This window comes from Pongo pygmaeus, chromosome 18, assembly GCF_028885625.2.
Source record: "Pongo pygmaeus isolate AG05252 chromosome 18, NHGRI_mPonPyg2-v2.0_pri, whole genome shotgun sequence".
Classification (NCBI taxonomy): Eukaryota; Metazoa; Chordata; class Mammalia; order Primates; family Hominidae; genus Pongo; species Pongo pygmaeus.
The window spans coordinates 15,981,064-16,001,193 of record NC_072391.2 but is presented as its reverse complement, the minus strand read 5'-3'; the positions used below and the strand labels follow the sequence as shown (position 1 = coordinate 16,001,193).

The following is a 20,130-nucleotide window of genomic DNA, read 5'->3' as shown; positions in this document are numbered from 1 at the left end:
TCAGCGGTTTAAAAAAAAAAAAAAAAAAAAAACCACCAAAGAGTAGCTAAACAATATTTACCACTTTGGGACTCTTTCTGACTTAACAATCTTAATGTCCCCACTGTGAAGCTGCCAGAATGGTATGCAGCAGATAAGAGTGTCCTTCATTAGTGGCTGTTTAGGGGTTGGGGGTCTTTGGGGGCAATTTCAGCACAGGGGTGCAGGGTTTCTTCTTGGATTAAGGAAAATGTTCTAAAATTGATTGTGGTGATGGTTGTACACCTCTGTGAATATACTAAAAGCCACTGAATTGTACACATTTACACTGTTAAATCAGAAAGAAGCCCAAAGTGGTAAATATTATTTAATTAACAATTCACGTGGTGAACTGTAGGGTATGCTAACAGTTGTTAAAGGAAAAAAAAAAATAGTGTCCTTCAGGACCCTGTCCCTCCCCCCACCCCCAAAATAATTAACTGTGACAGCAATATCCTCAGAGTCTCCAAATGACTTGGCCTAAGTACAGGTTGCATATCTCTTATCTGAAATGCTTGCGACCAGAAGAGTTTCAGATTCCAGATTTTTTTCATATTTTGGAACATTTGCATATGCAAACTGGTAGTGCATTCCTAATCTGTAAAATCTGAAATCCGAAATGCTTTTGAGCATGACCTTTGATCATCAAGTCAGTGCTCAAAAAGTTTCGGTCGGATCTTAGAGCATTTTGCAATAGGGATGCTCAACCTGTACAAAGGTAAATTTACCCAACCTCTCTTTTCTTGGCCTAAATGCATCCAAAAGGCAGTTCTGAGACACACAAAAGCTTCTGAGTCACGGCTTGGCTGCCACAATGACCGTCCTTCCAAAATCTTTATCTGCAACTCTTCAGAGAACTAAGAAAGCAGATGGGCTGGGCCTTCGTGGCCAGGCGGCTTTCAGTATCACTGGCTTTGGCCGATGCCATTCAAGACAATGGTTAAAAGGGGAAAAGACATTTCCAGAACCTCTCTCACTTTTCAAGAGCAGAACTCCACTTGGGGTTTGCCTGGTTTTGGTGGATGTTTGCTGTTATTTTTTTCCCCATTTCCCTAACAAGACAGCAGGCAGCTGCTGTCCCAGGCAGCACTCTGGGAAGAATTGGTAGAAGATGCCTTCTCTGGGCAGAAGCAGCTGCGTAGGCACAAGGCCAGGCTAACAGAAGCCCCAGATGCAAAGAGAAGGTAACCCTTCCTCCGGGCAGATGTGCTCCATGTGAGGGTACCCACCTGGTAGGCAAAACCTCTGCCTCTAGATGCTTTGGAGTAGTGCACACAGTGCACAGCCACCTGGCGTAGTCGTGCAACTTTTTTTTTTTTCTTTTTTTTTTTTGGAGACGGAGTCTCACTCTGTGGCCCAGACTGGAGTATACTGGCATGATCTTGGCTCATTGCAACCTCTGCCTCCCAGGCGCATGCAGTTCTCCTGCCTCAGCCTCCAGAGTAGCTAGGATTACAGGTGCCAGCTACCATGCCCAGCTAATTATTGTATTTTTAGTAAAGATGGGGTTTCACCATGTTGGCCAGGCTGGTCTCGAACTCCTGACCTCAAGTGATCCACTCGCCTCAGCCTCCCAAAGTGTTAGGATTACAGGCGTGAGCCACCGTACCCAGCCAACAACTTCTATTGCTTTGATCAATACCTTGGTCTCAGCTTTGTTTAGTCCGGAGACTCCATGGTACATGAGAGCAGTGGGTTGGACAGATACACACAGGTGATCCAGGTGGAGTGTATTCATTCATACTCATCCATTTACTCAATATTAAATGGTCACTGAGGCCAGGCATGGTGGCTTAGGCCTGTAATCCCAGCACTTCAAGAGGCCGAGGCGGGCAGTTCACTTGAGGTCAGGAGTTCAAGACCAGCCTGGCCAACATGGTAAAATCCCGTCTCTACCAAAACACAAAAATTAGTGGCATGCACCTGTAATCCCAGCTACTTGGGAGTCTGAGGCAGGAGAATCACTTGAACCCAGGAAGCAGAGGTTGCAGTGAGCCGAGATCATGCCACTGCACTCCAGCCTGGGCGATAGAGCAAGACTTTGTCTTTAAAACAAAAGCCATTGAATGGCCACTACTGCTAGACACCATCCTAGGTCTGGGCTTCCTGCTCCTCAAGAATTTATAGTGTACAGGTAGAAAAAGACAGCAAAGTCACAAGAAGAAACCTACAACTGGCCAGGCATTGTGGCTCACGCCTATAATCCCAGCACTTTGGGAGGCTGAGGCAAGTGGATTACCTGAGGTCAGGAGTTCCAGACAAGCCTGGGCAACATGGTGAAACCCCATCTCTACTAAAAAACACAAAAATTAGCCAGGTGTGGTTGTGTGCACCTGAAATCCCAGCTACTTGGGAGTCTGAGGCAGGGGAATCACTTGAATCCAGGAGGCAAAGTTGCAGTGAGCCAAGATCATGCCACTGCACTCCACCCTGGGCGACAGAGTGAGACCCTGTCTCAAAAAAAAAAAATCACAATGAGATACTACTTCACACTGATTTGGATGGTTATAATAAAAAAGACTGGCAATAAGAAATGTTGGCAAGGATATGGAGAAACTGGAACCCATATACACTGCTGGTGGGAATGTAAAATGGCGCGTCTGCTTTGGAAAATAGTTTGGTGGTTCCTCAAAATATTAAACATAGTTACCGTATGACTCTGCAATTCCAATCCTAGGTATCTACCCAAAAGATATGAGAACAAATACCCTTAAGAAGATGTGTCTGTGACTGTTCATAGCAGCTTTATTCCCAATAGACAAGAGGTACTCAGATGCGTGAAATGTCCATCAGTGTCAAAAAAAAAAATGTCCAAATGTTTATCAATAGGTGGTCGGATAAACAAAATGGGTTATCCATACAATGGAATATCATTTAGTAAAAAGGAACAAAGTATTGGTTCAAGCTACAAAATGAGTGAGCCTCAGAAACCTTATGCTAACACAAAGAGGCCAGTTACAAAAGACCACAGATTATTCCATTAACATGAAATGTCCAGAAAAGGCACATCTATGGAGGTAAATTAGCAGTTGCCTGTGCTGGGAGTGGCAACATGAAGAGACTTGCAAGTGGGTATAAAACTTCTTTTTTGGGAAGGTAGAGATGTGCTAAAGTTAGATTGTGACTACACCACTCTAAAGTTAATAAAATCCCTTGAGTTGTAAACTTAAAATGCATGTTATGGTATATAAATTATACCTCAAGAAAGTTATTAAAAAATTTAGGCCAGGTGCGGTGGCTCACGCCTGTAATCCCAGCACTTTTGGAGGCTGAGGCAGGAGGATTGCTCGGGGTCCAAGAGTTCAAGACTAACCTGAGTGATGAATGGCGAAACTGTCTCTACAAAAAATACAAAAATTAGCCAGGCGTGGTAGCACTTTCTGTGTTCCTAGCTACTCAGGAGGTGGAGGTGGGAGGATCGAGGATGGCTTGAGCCCAGGAGGGGGAGGCTGCGGTGGGTGGAGATCATGCAACTGCACTCCAGCATAGGTGACAGAGTAAGACCCTGTCTCCAAAAAAAATTTTAAAGCAGGCCAGGCCCAGTGGCTCACACCTGTAATCCTAGCACAGGGATGTCCAGTCTTTTGGCTTTCCTGGGCCACAACAGAAGAACTGTCTTGGGCCACACATGAAATACACTAACATTAATGATAGCTGATGAGCTTAAAAAAAAAAATCGCAAAAAAATCTCAACTTTTAAGAAAGTTTAGGAATTTGTGCTGGGACACATTCAAAGCCATCCTGGGCCACATGTGGCCAGCAGACCATGGGTTGGACAAGCTTGTCCTAACAGTTTGGGAGGCTGAGGTGGGAGGATAGCTTGAGTTCAGGAGTTCAAGACCAGCCTGGGCAACATAGTAAGACCTTGTCTCTACAAAAAAATACTTAAAAATAGCCAGGCATGGTGGTGCATGCCTGTAGTCTCAGCTACTCAGGAGGCTGAGGTGGGAGGATCACTTAAGCACCACAGGTTGAGGCTGCAATGAGCCATGATCACACCACTGTACTCCAGCCTGGGTGACAGAGCAAGACCACCTCAAAAGAAATAAAATATAATGAATAAATAAATAAATTTTTTAAAATGAGGAAAAACCCTGACATTCAAAAATAAAATTAATTGTGTTTCCTGGAAATGTTATAGTGCAAACTTTTTACATACGTGTGCTGGTCACTCTATCTCTTGACTGATGATTACAAGAAAGAGTTGAGAAAGTAATCATAAGCCCTATTTAATCACAGGAACTCTCAAATAAGAGGACCTTCAAATATATCTCAAATAAGAGATAACTAGTTTGGCCTAAATGTATGGCACAATTTAAAGCATTTATTTCATCATCATCATCCTGTCAGAATTTTTAAAACCACAATATGTTCAAATTTGTTCAAACTTGGAAATACCTTTCCAGGTCTACTATTTCTAGAAAAGTTCTTAGGTGAGACCTGCAAGAGACAGAGTGAGTTATTTTTTTACTGAGACTCTCTATTTATTCTCTGCCAAGGGAGAAGTTTTCCAGAGAGTACAAGGGAAGACTCAGGATTAGCAAATTCCATCAGTTTCTTAGGAATGAAATGTCTGGGAAAATAATCTTTTTAAGAATACCACCCATTAGTCCAGTTCTCTGAAGGGAAAATATCAAACTGGAAAAACAGATTCAGACCTAAAAATAATTAAATACAAGTCACTTTAAAAGCATATTTTATCTTGATATCTCTCCCTTTTAGGATTTCTTCAAAACAGAAGCCATAAACTTCTCAAAAGACAATTACTAGAAGAAAGTAGTCCTAATTAGGATATGTGTCAAGAAAACCTAATTATCAATTTGCCTAATTAAAATGAATATCTGAACATGCCTTAGGAATGTGAGCTTTCTCAGGTGAGACGTGTACAATTTTTTTTAATCAACATCCGTCAACAGAGCCTAGCAGATTATGTTAACAGGGAACGGATGACTGAAACCAAGTGTCACACACACCACTACTGGAAGGAGTTGATGGAAATACTGTTACTCACGTAAATCACTGGTGGGAGGAAATGGGTCTTAAAGCAAAGCGCTCTTTCATTTAACTGGCAGGCTACACTTGGAAAACAAACTGCTCAATGAGCTGATTCTGCAGCAAAGGTGAAGGGTTCAGAGCTGTGATTTTTAGGGACTGTTGCTTGAGTTAATCAAACCCCTTTGATGGTGTGTGTTTTCGCAAGAGAAGGGGAAAAGTCAGCTCCTTTTTTTTTTTTTTTTTTTTTTTGAGATGCAGTCATCACTCTGTCTCCCAGGCTACAGTGCAGCAGGCAATCTTGGCTTACTGCAACCTCCGCCTCTCAGGTTCAAGCGATTCTCCTGCCTCAGCCTCTCGAGTAGCTGGGATTACAGGTGCCTGCCACCACACCTGGCTAATTTTTTTAATTTCAGTGGAGACGGGGTTTCACAATGTTGGCCAGACTGGTCTTAAACTCCTGGCCTCAAGCAATCCACCCGCCTCAGCCTCCCAAAGTACTGGAATTACAGGCGTAAGCCACTGCTCCCAGCCTCGAAAAGCTAGTTCTTTAACTTTCTCAGTCTGCCCAAGGGGCAACTCTACTGGCTTCCAAAGGAGTCTGCAGGGGCCTTTGATGCCTCTAAGGGCACCTCTCCAAGTCGCCAGCGATGCTAAGACAGTCAGGACCCCGGGGAATTGTCAATGAGTGCAACGGAAGCAACAATGGTAGGCTAGGGTTCAGCACCTAGTAATGTGAACCCACAAACCTGGGGTTCTCTGCAGAACACTCTGAGGCTGGGCCTCTCTAGGCCCTCCGTTAAATGACCCATCCTGGGTGTGTCTATGGGACTGCATGGCTCACAGAGGAGATCAAGTGCTGGCCCCACTTCTAGATTTACTTGGGGCTAAGAAAAGTTCAGAGTCACTCTCTCCTCCTATCAGCAGGGTAGGTATCTTATAGATTTATCGTCAAGTCTCTCTCCAGCATCCCCATTCTTATCCAGGGGAGCTGCTCTCTGATCCTCTGGTCCCAGTGGTGGCCCCCTGGCAGCTGCAATGGCCTAGGAAGCTACTATACCTCAGCACTCCCATCATCTCCACTGGAAGACAACCCGTGCCCAATAGGCACCTCCAGCTACAGCAAATAAACACATTCAAAGTAAACAATGGGGGCCAAGTGCGGTGGCTCATGACTGTAAATCCCAGCACTTTGGGAGGCCGAGGCACCTGAGGTCAGGAGTCCCAGACCAGCCTGGCCAACATGGCGAAACGCTGTCTCTACTAAAAACACAAAAATTAGCGGGCATGGTGGTACATGCCTGTAATCCCAGCTACTCAGGAGGCTGAGGCAGGAGAATCCTTTGAACCTGGGAGATGGAGGTTGCAGTAAGTGGCATCACTGCACTGCAGTCTGGGTGGCAGAGCTAGACTCCATCTCAAAAAAAAAAAACAAAAACAAAAACAAAAACGTAAACCATGGGGGACTACAGAAATGCAGCCTCCGGACACATCCTTGAGCTCCAGCTTCCAACTGGATTGCATCCCAAGTTGCTCTAAAGTAGAAATGCTTTTGTTGCCATTGCTGCAACCAGACCATTCTTTTCAAAATAAAAATCTGATCATGCATCCTTGCTTCCTCACACATCCAGCTTGAAACCTCTTGATGCTACTAGGATACGACAAAAATCCTTAGTTACCACCACCTCCCTCTCCAGCCTCATGCCACACCACGTCTCAACCTCATCTTTCTGCTCCAGACTCAGAGACTTCCTTCAGCCCTCATCCTTCCCTTTCCCATCCTGCCATGTCCTAGGACTCTCACACTTGCTCGGCCCATGGTCCACAATGGTCTTCCCTCTCTTAGCGGCCCAGTTAACTCACACTCCTCTTTTAGCAATCAGACGAAGCAACACTTCCTCAGGGAAGCCCTGCGTGAATGACCTCAGAGCCCACCAGTAGCCAAGCATTATTTTTTGTGCCCTAGCTTTGTACCTGGATCATTACAAGTCTCTGAGCCCATGTAACTTGAACCACTCCCCCGCCCCCAACTTCCTATTCTCCACAATACTGGACAGTGCAATAGGAAAATAACAAATATTTATTTCCTTTCGGTTTTTTGTTTGGTTTTTTTTTTTGAGGTGGAGTCTTGCTCTGTTGCCCAGCATAGAGTTCAGTGGCACATTCTCGGCTCACTGCAACTTCTGCTTCCCAGGCTCAGGCAATTCTCCTGCCATAGCCTCCCAAGTAGCTGGGACTACAGGCATGTGCCACCACACCCAGCTAATTTTGTATTTTTAGTAGAGATGGGGTTTCGCCATGTTGGGCATGCTGGTGTCGAACTCCTGACCTCAGGTGATCCACCTGCCTCAGCCTCCCAAAGTGCTGGGATTACAGGTGTGAGCCACCGCGGCCGGCCCACAACAAATATACAGGCGTGAGCCACCACAACCAGCCCACAACAAATATTTCTTGAACTGAAAAAAAAATAATAATATAGCAGAGTAACAGGGAACTCTCATATACTGCTGGTGGGAGTATAAATTGGAAGGCAGTTTGACCACATCTAGTAATGCTGGGGATGATTATACCCTATAACCCAGAACTTAGCTTGTAGGTATATGCCTCAGAGTAACTCTCCCATGTGTCCCCAAAGAGATCTGTACAGAATGTTCATAACAGCACTGTTACCAAGGGCAAAAACCAGAAACAACTAAATGGCTATTGTATAATTCAGGATCCTTACAGGAAATAGCTGGCATTCTCAAATTAGGATGATTTTAAAAAGGGTTTAAAAAGGGATTACTTGGGGTGGGTTGGGTGGACGAAACCTACAAGGGAGTGTGGTAACCCAAGGTTAGAAAAGCAGAACCACTGCCACTCCCACGCCTCAAAGGAGGAAATGGTTACTCAAATCCAGAACTAGAGAGAATGAGGAGAAAAGCTGTCCTGAGAAAAGGAGCGACCTTGACCTTCAGGGGTGGGGAAGAAGACAGCCAGGCGAGGCAACCCCACAGAGAGTAAACTGCAAGAATAAATACAGCTGCCTTTTGCTTCTCTCCCTGCTCTGATTTCTTCTCAGGGCTCCCCATTGGCTGAGCCAAAAGGAAAACCAAAAGGCAAGGAGCCCACTGATGTAGCTCACGGAGGGCAACCCCCTGGGGCATGGTGGGGAAGGGAGAAAGGTTTGGAGAGGCAAAGGGAACATGTTATTCAGCATATACATCAACAGAATGTATAAGGTATATAATCATCTAATGGAATGTTGCCCCGCAACAAAAGAGCAAAATCTTTATGTTAGACAAAAAAGACAAGTTGCATAAAAATACAGTCATCCCAGGCCGGGCGCGGTGGCTCAGGTCTGTAATCCCAGCACTTTGGGAGGCTGAGGAAGGCGGATCACCTGAGGTTGGGAGTTCGAGACCAGCCTGGCCAACATGGAGAAACCCCGTCTCTACTAAAAATACAAAATTAGCCGGGCGTGGTGGTGCGTGCCTATAGTCCCAGCTACTCCGGAGGCTGAGGTAGGAGAATCGCTTGAACCTGGGAGGCGGAAGTTACAGTGAGCCAAGATCGTGCCACTGCACTCCAGCCTGGGCGATAGAGCAAGACTCCGCCTTAAATGAATAAATAAGGTTTTACCATAGAACTACCGGAGAAACCTACTTTAGATAAGGTAGCAGGTAAAGTCTCTCTGAGGAAGTGAATGAACTTTAAAATGAGGTGTGATGGTTGAGAGAGCCAGGCTCACCAACCCTGCTAAAGAAGCAGAAAACAGCAAGCGCCAAGACCCGCAGCGAAAGAACGGCCTTGGCCCTTTTAAATGCAGTTCAAACAAGGGCAAAAACAAAACCTGTTTCAGAATTGGGCAAGAGAGAGAATGACAACCCTGAAGGAAGTGGACACAAGCCTGATCATGTAGGGCATCTAGGGTGACTTCCCTGGGGGTATAAAGCTGGTGAGAGCCTGGGAGACGATCTGGCTCCAGGCAGCAAAAAGCCACAGAGGGGAATCAACGAACCTGAAACAAACCTCCCTCTTTACTTAGCACCTAGCATGCGTCCAACACCGGGTTACAAAAATACTTTTCACCTGTTTACGCTTCCAACAACCCTATGAGGCAGGTATTATCAAACCCATTTTTACGGCAAAGCAGATAATCTAAATCCAAAATCCAAGCACTTTACTGCGACTCTCGACTGCTCTCCCTCTCTACTACTCTGATGGGGCAATGTTACCATTTCGGTGAATGACTTCTAGTAAATAACTGTAATTATGGAGTACAGAATACATAACGGTGAACAACCTTAATAAAACCGACGCCCTCTAACATGCACCGGGCGCTTATCCAGTAACACCCACAAGTATTCCCGTTTCACAGATGTGGAAGCTGAGGCCAAGATGCTAATGCAGGGCTTGGAAACCAGGTCTCGCTGCAGAGCCCAAGCTGTCATTAACTATGCTTTGCTACCTTCCTCTTACTTCCCTTCTCTGGGGGAAGTTAGGACAAGGCCAGGGAGGCTCCTGGACCAGACCGCTCTCTCGGACTCGCCTCTCAACTGCGCCCAGGGAATCCCTAAGCGCAGGCTTTGATGCAGTTATGGCGGCCCCCAAGCCCCGGTGCAGCCCCGGATGGTGTCCGACTGGCGAAGCGCACACCTGAACAGAAGGTTCCCCCGGCGGAAGGTTCCGCAGCCCCAGAGTCCCCTCCCTGGGTGAGGGGCGGGCAGTACCTGCGGGAAATGCGTCCAGGGTCCTGCCCCGGGCTCTGTGGAAAACACCCCCCGCCTCTGCAGCCGACATGGCGAGCGAGTTTCTGGCCTTCACTTAGAACACTGCGTGGGTGGAAGCCGCGCGACTTCACACAGGCCAACAGCTGGATCTGTCCCGCTTCGGGCGACGCCCTTTGCTCTCGGGGCGGGACTGGGGAGGGACGGGGCGGGGCCCGGTGGCTCGCGGCGCCACTAGTGCTGCCTGGGCGGAGCGGAGGCGCCAGCGGTCCCTCTGGGATCGATCTGCGCGCCTGGCGAGTGGAGACTGTCTAGGACACGCGTGGGCGGGGATAAGGCTTTGGGGTCAGTCCTTCCCTAAAGGCAGGGTTACTAGATTTAACAAGTAAAAATGCAGGACTCCCAGTTAAATTGGAATTTCAGATTTTTTTTTTTTAAACAATGACTGACTTGGTATAAATATGTCCTATGCAGTATTTGGGAGCTACTTACGTTAAATTTTTTTTTCATTATCTGAAATTCCAATTAAACTGGGCGTCCTAATTTTTAAAAATTGTTCTCTTTTTGCAGGTTTGAATGGAAGCGTCCTGATTTTTTTGATCTGACAACTCTATCATAAAGTCAGAAGGAGCCACTGGGGTGGCTTACGCCTGTAACCCCAGCTCTTTGGGAGGCCAAGGAGGGAGGATCGCTTGAGTCCAGGTGTTGGAGACCAGCCTGGGCAACACAGCAAGAGAGCTTGCCAATACAAAAAATTTAAAAAAAAAAAAAAAAAAGATGAAAAGGTGGATGTCTTGGAGGACTGTCTCTGCTTGAACTTCCCAGTGGCTGCCACCATCTTTCTGTTATTATCTTTGCTTGCTATGCACCAGGCAGGGCGCTAAGCACTTTGCACGCGGCTCACTTTAATCCCCACTACAGCCCTAGGAGGTGGTGCTGTTATTAGCTGCATCCGTCATTTGGGGAAACTGACGCTCAGAGAGATGAATGAACTTGCACAAGGTGACACACATCTAGAGAGGTAGTAAAGCTGCGAGTAACCAAATTAGGATCTTTTCAACTCAAGAGCCATTGTACTGAACTACTTAGCCAGCATTTGTCAAACGTGTTGAAAATACAAATTCCAGAATGGACCTATTGAATCCAAATCTCTATGAAAATGATCTGTGTTTTGTTGTTGTTGTTGTTATTTTGAGACAGGGTCTCACTCTGGTTGCCTAGGCTGGAGTGCAGTGGCACAATCTCTGCAGTCTCGACCTCCTGGGCTCAGGCGATTCTCCCACCTCAGCCTCCTAAGTGGCTGGCACTATTGGCGTGCGCCACCATGCCTGGCTAATACTTTGTATTTTTAGTAGAGACGAGTTTCACTATGTTGCCCAGGCTGATCTGGAACTCCTGAGCTCAAGCAATCCGCCCACCTGGGCCTCCTAGAGTGCTAGGATTACAGGCATGAGCCACTGTGCCTGGCCTGAAAATAATCTGTTTTTAACAAGCACTGCAGGGGAGCTCTTATGATCTTGCAAATTTGGGAAATTCTTTTCTAAACTAGCTGCCTACATCCAAAGCACTGTTTGAGTAGCTAGTATGGCCATAACTACTGTTCTCTAATCCTTGACAAAAGTCACCCATGAATCATAGTGGTTAAGAGTATAAATGCCTATGAGTCCTGGAGTCAGTGGACTTGGATTAATCAAGGTTCTACTCTCTTACTGGTTGTATGCTCTTGAAAATTGCATAGTTTCTCTATGCCTATCTGTGAAATGGAAACACATTAGTTTCCCTATCTGTGAAATGGAAACAATAGTAGCATCTAGGTCATAGGGTTGTGGAAAGGCTTAAATGAGTTCATGTACCAAAGTGCTTAGAATAATAGTTCTAATAACAAATGGTAGGTACTCGATGAATTTTAGCCATTGTTATTATTAATCAATCACTATAACCCTATTCCCTGAACATGGCCTGGCCCAGAGGAAGAGTTCCAAGAAATGTGAAGGAGGCCAGGCGCAATGGTTCACACCTGTAATGCCAGTACTTTGGGAGGCTGAGGTGGGCGGATCATGAGGTCGAGAGATCGAGACCATCCTGGCCAACATGGTGAAACCCCATCTCAACTAAAAATACAAAAATTAGCTGGGTGTGGTGGTGCACACCTGTAGTCCCAGCTACTCAGGATACTAAGGCAGGAGAATCGCTTGAACCCGAGAGGCAGAGGTTGCAGTGAGCCGAGACCCTGCCACTGCACTCCAGCCTGAGCAACAGAGTGAGACTGAATCTTAAAAAAAAAAAAAAAGTGAAGGGGAAGCTGGGCACAATGGCTCATGCTTGTAATCCCAGCATTTTGGGAGGTCTAGGCAGGAGGATTGCTTGAGCCCAGGAGTTCAAGACCAGCCTGAGCAACATAGTGACAGCTCATCTCTATTAAAAAATTTTTTTTAATTAAAAGAAATGTGAAGGAGAGAATGAATTACGGAAACAGACCCTGCCTCTTATCCGCTAGCTTTGCAGTCATACTGGCCATTCAGTTCATTAAACATGCAAATTAATTTCCCTCTCTGCATATGCAGTTCTTTCTGCTTAAAATGCCTCTTCCCAGCTGGGCACCATGGCTCATGCCTATAATCCCAGCATTTTGGGAGGCCAAGGCAGGTGGATCACGAGGTCAACAGATCAAGACCATCCTGGCCAACATGGTAAAACCCCGTCTCTACTAAAAATACAAAAATTAGCCAGATGTGGTGGCACGTGCCTGTAATCCCAGCTACTCGGGAGGCTGAGGCAGGAGAATCGCTTGAACCCGGGAGGTGGAGGTTGCAGTGAGCTGAGATTGTGCCACTGCGCTCCAGCCTGGTGAAACAGCAAGACTGTCTCAAAAACAAACAAACAAACAAAAAAGTCTCTTACCCTGCTGAGCTAAAGCCCATTTGAACATGAAGGCCTGCACTTAAATAACAAACACTTCTGTGGAGAGGCCATGCCCTACCCATTTGTACACTTTGCTGATCTAAACAAGGCCTCCCTCATTCTTTGTTAGAGCACTATGTTCTTGTCCCTCGTTGCACTTTGCACAGTTGATAATTATATGTTTTCAGGTGTAATTATTTATTTAATGTTGACTTTCCCGACTCAACTATAAGGTCTATTAAGTCGGTTACCTTTTTAAAAAATTTATTGTTTTGGCCGGGCGCAGTGTCTCACGCCTGTAATCCCAGCACTTTGGGAGGCCAAGGCAGGCAGATCATTTGAGGTCAGGAGATTGAGACCAGTCTGGCCAACATGGTGAAACCCCATCTCTACTGAAAATATAAAAATTAGGTAGGCATGGGTGCATGCCTGTAATCCCAGCTACTTGGGAGGCTAAGGCAGGAGAATCACTTGAACCTGGGAGGCGGAGGTTGCAGTGGGCCAAGATCGTGCCACTGCACTCTAGCCTGAGTGACGAAGTGAGACTCTGTCTCAAAAAAAAAAAAATTATTATTATTTATAAAGATGGTGTCTCACTATGTTACCTAGGCTGGTCTTGAACTCCTGGCCTCAAGTGATCCTCCTGCCTCAGCCTCCCAAAGTGTTAGGATTACAGGCATGAGCCGCCACGCCCAGCTGAGGGCAGTTACCTTGACTGTCTAGCTCACCAAGCAGGATGCCTGAGGCATAGACACTAAATGGTTGTTGCATTAATAAATAAATGGATTATGAATATCTTGACAAGATAACCGTATTCCGAACCTCAGCAGCAATTGGGAATAGATCTATAGGCCAATCTGGAGCAACTTCAAAACTGTACCAGTGCATTGGATGATAGCAATAGCTGCAACTGTGAAAGGAAAATAAATATTGAGACCCCAAAATCACTAAGCCAAAGGGAAAAGTCAGGCTGGGAACTACTTAGGGCAAACCTGCCTCCCACTCTATTCCTAAAACAGACAACTACTAAGGCTGGGTGTGGTGGCTTACACCTGTTATCCCAGCACTTTGGGAGGCCAAGGCAGGAGGATCACTTGAGGTCAGGAGTTTGAGACCAGCCTGGCCAACATGGTGAGACCCCCATCTGTACTAAAAATACAAAAATTAGCCAGTTGTAGTGGTGCATGCTTGTAATCCCAGCTACTCAGGAGGCTGAGGCAGGAGAATCGCTTCAAACCAGAAGACAGAGGTTGCAGTGAGCTGAGATCGTGCCACTGCACTCCAGCCTGGGTGACAGAGGGAAACTCTGTATAAAAAAAAAAAAAAAAAAAAAAAAGAAAGAAAAAAGAAAAAAAAGCTACTAAGATAAAAAAACTATGTACCTCGCTCAGAAGGAATTTCCCTGTGGACAAAGGACAGACAGAACTCGAAGTCATCCCTCTGCTCACTGAGATAAATGCATTTCTGACTGCCTCCTTTGGAAAAGCTAATCAGAAACTGGAAAGAATGCAACCTTTTTTTTTTTTTTCCCGATGCGGAGTCTTGCTCTGTTGCCCAGGCTGGAGTGCAGTGGCATGATCTCGGCTCACTGCAACCTCTGCCTCCCAGGTTCAAGCGATTCTCCTCTCTCAATCTCCTAGGTAGCTGGGGTTACAGGCGTCTGCCACCACGCCCAGCTAATTTTTGTATTTTTAGTAGAGATGGGGTTTTACCGTGTTGGCTAGGCTGGTCTTGAACTCCTGACCTCAGGTAATCTGCCCACCTCGGTCTCCCAAAGTCCTGGGATTACAGGCATGAGCCACCGTGCCCAGCCACCTTTTGTCTCTTATCTACCTATGACCTGGAAGCCCCCTCCCCACTTTGGGTTGTCTTACCTTTCCAGACGGAACCAATGTACATCTTACATATATTGATAGATGTCTCACGCTTCCCTAGAATGTATAAAACCAAGCCGTGCCCCGGCCACCTTGGCATGTGTCATCAGGACCTCCCGAGCCTATGTCATGGGTGCACATCCTTAACTTTGGCAAAGTAAACTTCCTAAATTGTCTGAGAACTGTCTCAGACATTTGGGGTTCACACTTTTTTTTTTCTGAGACAGAGTTTTGCTCTTGTCGCCCAGGCTGGAGTGCAGTGGCATGATCTTGGCTCACTGCAACCTTTGCCTCCCGGGTTCAAGCTATTCTCCTGCCTCAGCCTCCCAAGTAGCTGGGATTACAGGTGCATGCCACCATGCTGGGCAGATTTTGTATTTTTAGTAGAGACAGAGTTTTACCATGTTGGTCAGGCCGGTCTTGAACTCCTGACCTCAAGTGGTCCACCTGCCTCGGCCTCCCAAAGTGCTGGGATTACAGGCGTGAGCCACCATGCCCAGCCTGGTCTTGCTGGAAGTGTTTGAACCAGAGAGACTCCATCTTGAATAGGGGATGGGTAAAATAAGGCTGAGACCTGCTGTGCTGCATTCCCAAGAGGTTACACATTCTAAGTCACAGGATGGACCTTAGGAGGTCGGCACAAGATACAGTCATAAAGACCTTGCTAGGCTGGGCGCGGTGGCTCATGCCTATAATCCCAGCACTTTGGGAGGCCAAGGCGGGCGGATCACCTGAGATCAGGAGTTTGAGACCAGCCTGGCCAACATGGAGAAAACCCATCTCTACCAAAAATATAAAAATTAGCCAGGTGTGGTAGCAGGTGCCTGTAATCCCAGCTAGTTGAGAGGCTGAGGCAGGAGAAGCACTTGAACCCGGGAGGTGGAGGTTGCAGTGAGCCGAGATCACGCCACTGCACTCCAGCTTGGGTGACAGAGCAAGACTCCATCTCAAAAAAAAAAAAAAAAAAAAAAAAAGACCTTGCTGATAAAACAGGTTACAGTAAAGAAGCCAGCCAAAATGAAGATGGCAATGAGAGCAACCTCTGGACATCCTCTCTGCTCATTATACACTAATTATAATGCATTAGCATGCTAAGAGAGACCCCACGAGCACCATGACAGTTTACAAATGTCATGGCAACATCAGGAAGTTATCCTATATGGTCTAAAAAGGGGAGGAACTCTCAGTTCCAGGAATTCCCCACCTCTTTCCTGGAAAACTCATGAATAATCCACCCGTTGTTTAGCATACAATCAAGAAATAACCATAAAAATGTGCAACCAGCAACCCTCAGGGATGCTCTGCCTATAGAGTAGCCATTCTTTTATTCCTTTACTTTCTTAATAAACTTGCTTTCACTTTACCCTATGGAGTTGCCCTAAATTCTTCCTTGTGTGAGATCCAAGAACCCTTCCTTGGCGTCTGGATAGAGACCCCTTTCCAGTAACAGTCTTATGGCTCCCACCCAGGCACTGACTTGGTGCCAAGATGACAACTTCCCCAAGATTTCATTTCTTTTATTTTTATTTATTTTTTTTTTTTTTGAGACGGAGTCTAGCTCTGTCGCCCAGGCTGGAGTGCAGTGGTGCGATCTCGGCTCACTGCAAACTCCACCTCCTGGGTTCATGCCATTCTCCTGCCTTAGCCTCCCAAGCAGCTGGGACTATAGGCGTCTGCCACCATGCCCGGCTAATTTTTTGTATTTTTAGTAGAGACGGGGTTTCACCATGTTAGCCAGGATGGTCTTGATCTCCTGACCTCATGATCCGCCTGCCTCGGCCTCCCGAAGTGCTGGGATTAGAGGCGTGAGCCACAGCGCACGGCCTCCCCAAGATATCATTTCTGACCTAACCAATCAGCACTCCCAACTCACAGGTCCACTAACCACCAATTTATCCTTTAAAAACCGGATCCCCAAATTCACAAGGAGACTGATTTGAGTAATAAAATTCTGATCTCCAGTACACCCAGCTCTGAAGGAATTAAACTTTCTCTATTGCAATTCCCCTGTCTTGATAAATTGGCTCTGCCCAGGCAGCAGACAAGAAGAACTTGCTGGGCAGTTACATCCTCTGCCCTTTATAATTTTGGCTTTATCTTCACTCTCTACAGAGAAGACTTCCTCCCAATCACTTGGAAGCTCCAGGCTCCTCCTTCATGGGAGCAGAATGGCTACAGCAGTTCTAGACCACATTCTCATGAGACACCACCCAGTGAGGTGAGGAAGGAAGTGTCTTTTATTTCCTCTGAAGCCTCCAGCAAACATCCCCTGCATCACTGCAATGCCAGTTTAAAACCAAAGTCAGAAGGATAGATGGCACATTTAAATTGGCTGCACGCATGAGGCCCACCCTAAAGAAGGCATGGTGTCAATTTCACCCTAGTTACATGCCTAAGAATGGAGAGCACGATTCTTTAAAATGAAATCTTGACGCCATTGCCCTGAGAAAGGAAGAACCAATTGTTAAAAAGAGCCAATAGATAATCCATTACATTCTCCATGCAGGAGTGAATGTTGAGGTGGGGGTGGGGGAGTCACAAAGGCCAATGACTACCATCCCTGTTCTCCACCCTTTAAAAAAACTGCCCTTTTTCTTCCCTCCCACTTCTTGTAACAGCTATACTTGTAAAAACCCCTAATCTACGCGGTGGCTTACGCCTGTAATCCCAGCACTTTGGGAGGCCAAGGTGAGTGGATCACAAGGTCAAGAGATCGAGACCATCCTGGCCAACATGGTGGAACCCCATCTCTACTAAAAATACAAAAATTATCTGGGTGTGTTGGCACGCGCCTGTAGTCCCAACTACTTGGGAGGATGAGGCAGGAGAATCACTTGAACCTGGGAGGAGAAGGTTGCAGTGAGCCGACATCGTGCCACTGCACTCCAGCCTGGCAACAAAGCGAGATTCTGTCAAAAAAAAAAAAAAAAAGCCCTAATCTAAATGTGCTGTTATTTAGAGTCCCAGATATATGATTAAGAACATCAGCTTCTGTACTGGGCTGTAGAATAGCCTCACTTCTTGAAGCAGGCAGAACAATTTGTCCTAACACTCAAGGACCCTAGGCTGCTGAGCTTTTATAGTTCTTCTGTCCACTTTTTATAGATCTTCTGTCTCCTTGCTCCCAGCCTGTGGGCAGTCACTCCTCGCTTTTTGTTGCATCTGTCTCTTGCAAGTCCTGTCTGTCTCATTCCCTTGTTTCTCATCTGCCCCAGTTTGTGAAGCTGGATGACAAAGCTTGTTAAGACTATGAGCCAGGTTGGTGTATAGATTGGAGCCAGTAGGCTTGGCATAAGAGCGTAAGGCCTCATTTAGAGAGAAGCACTTGGGCCTTGCTTTAATGGGTATTGTCATTCCTCGTTAGGCTGTGTGATGGTTAATTTTATGTGTCAACTTGGCTGGGCCACAATGCTCAGATATTTGGTCAAACATTATTCTGAATGTTGCCGTTGTTAATGGTGGAGGGTGTCCAGGTTCTTGGCATCTTGAACAAAGAATTGGACAAAATGCACAAACAAAGCAAGGAAAGAATGAAGCAACAAAAGCAGAGATTTATTGAAAATGAAAGTACACTCCACGGGGTGGGAGTGGGCCTGAGCGTACGGGCTCAAGAGCCCAGTTACAGAATTTGCTGGGGTTTAAATACCCTTTAGAGGTTTCCACTGACTACTTTGTGTATGCCCTATGCAAATGAAGAGGCTAAAGTGAAGTTACAAAGTTACTTACTTGGCGTACACCCTATGTAAATGAAGAAGACGAAGTCAAGTTACAGAGTCATTTACTAGGTGTATGGTGTATGCCTTATGTAAATGAAGAGGATATTTCCTGTTATAGCTGAAGTGTTTCCATTTGATTTAGTTATAGGAAGTCATTAGATTCCCTGCCTCCAGGCCCTCTTCTCCTGCCTCACCATGGAAATGATTTTTTTTGGGGGGATTTTTTTTTTTTTTTTAGATGGAGTCTCACTCTGTTGCCCAGGCTGGTGTGCAATGTCACCATCTCAGCTCACTGCAACCTCCGCCCTCCAGGTTCAAGTGATTCTTCTGCCTCAGCCTCCCAAGTAGCTGGGATTACAGGTGCCTGCCACCACGCCTGGCTAATTTTTATATTTTTAGTAGAGATGGGGTTTCAACATGTTGGCCGGGCTGGTCTAGAATTCCTGACCTCAGGTGATCCACCCACCTCAGCCTCCCAAAGTGCTGGGATTACAGGAGTGAGCCACTGCACCTGGCCTGGGGGTGTTTACATATTACATTACTACATTTACATTTGGACTTGGAGGGCAACAGATTGCCTTCCATAATGTGGGTGGGCTGCATCCTGTCAGTTGAAGGTCTGGATGAACAAAACACTGACCTTCTCTAAGCAAGAGAAAATTCACCCAGCAGACCCCTTTGGACGTGAACCACAACATCAGCTCTTCCTGGTCACAGCCATCTGGACCACCCTGCAGATTTTGGACTTGCCAGCCTCTCTCTCTAGACAATCTATACACAGTCATGCATCACTTAATGGCAGGAATATGTTCTGAGAAACGTGTCATTAGGTGATTTCATCATTGTTTGAACATCATAGAGTGTGCTTACACAGACTTAGATGATCTTGCCTACTATGCACCTAGGTGGTGTGGTATAGCCTATGGCTCCTAGGCTATACACCTGCACACCATGCTTCTGTGCTTAATACTGTAGGCAGTTGTAACATAATGATAAGTATTTGTGTATCTAAACACATCAAATCATAGAAAAGGTTTCTTCCTTCCTTCCTTTCTTTTCTTTTGTTTTTTTTTTTTTTTTTTTTTGAGACGGAATCTCCCTCTGTTGCCCAGGCTGGAGTGCAATGGCGCAATCTCGGCTCACTGCAATCTCTGCCTCCCAGCTCCCAGGTTCAAGGGATTCTCCTGCCTCTGCCTCCCAAGTAGCTGAGATTACAGGCATGTGCCACCACGCCTGGCTAATTTTGTATTTTTAGTAGAGACGGGGTTTCACCATGTTGGCCAGGCTGGTTTTGACCTCCTGACCTCAAGTGATCCACCCAACTCGGCTTCCCAAAGTATTGGGATTACAGGCGTGAGCCACTGTGCTGGGCTTTTTCAAGCGATTCTCCTGCCTCAGCCTCCCAAGTGACAAGTCGGCTGGGCATGGTGGTTCACATCTGGGATCCCAGCATTTTGGGAGGCCAAGGGAGATGATCAAGTCAACCCAGGAGTTTGAGACCAGCCTGGGCAACATAGCAAGACCCCATATCTACAAAAAATACAAAAATTAGCTGGGCATGGTGGCACATGCCTGTAGTCCCAGCTACTTGGGAGGCTGAGGGGAGGGCATCACCTGAGCCCAGAAAGTCAAGGTTGCAGTGAGTCGTGATGAGGCCACTGCCCTCCAGCCTGGGTAACAGAGTGAGGCTCTGTCTCAAAAAAAAAAAATATTTTGTGTATCTGAAACACCAATTTAATTGAGCATTCATATTGTATCTGGCACCCCTAGGCTAGTATCTACCATATTGGACAGCACACATATGGAACATTCCCATCGATGCAGAATTTCTATTGGACAGTGCTGATTCAGAACATTCATGAATAACCTGTAGCCAGTGAATCTTTCCTGTTGCTTCTGTTCTGTCCGATGGCCTATCTC

At 46.2% G+C, this 20,130-nt stretch overlaps 1 protein-coding gene across 1 annotated transcript in view; it reads right to left on the bottom strand.

The window, feature by feature from the left end:
- CPPED1 (calcineurin like phosphoesterase domain containing 1) overlaps positions 1-9,914 on the bottom strand; it is a 140,241-nt gene extending 130,327 nt beyond the window's left edge. Inside the window, exon 1 of the mRNA XM_054454354.2 lies at positions 9,723-9,914. Coding sequence (XP_054310329.1) covers positions 9,723-9,792 — 70 coding nt within the window. The 5' untranslated portion in view covers positions 9,793-9,914. The remainder of the gene's footprint in view (positions 1-9,722) is intronic.
- Positions 9,915-20,130: the final 10,216 nt, after the last annotated feature.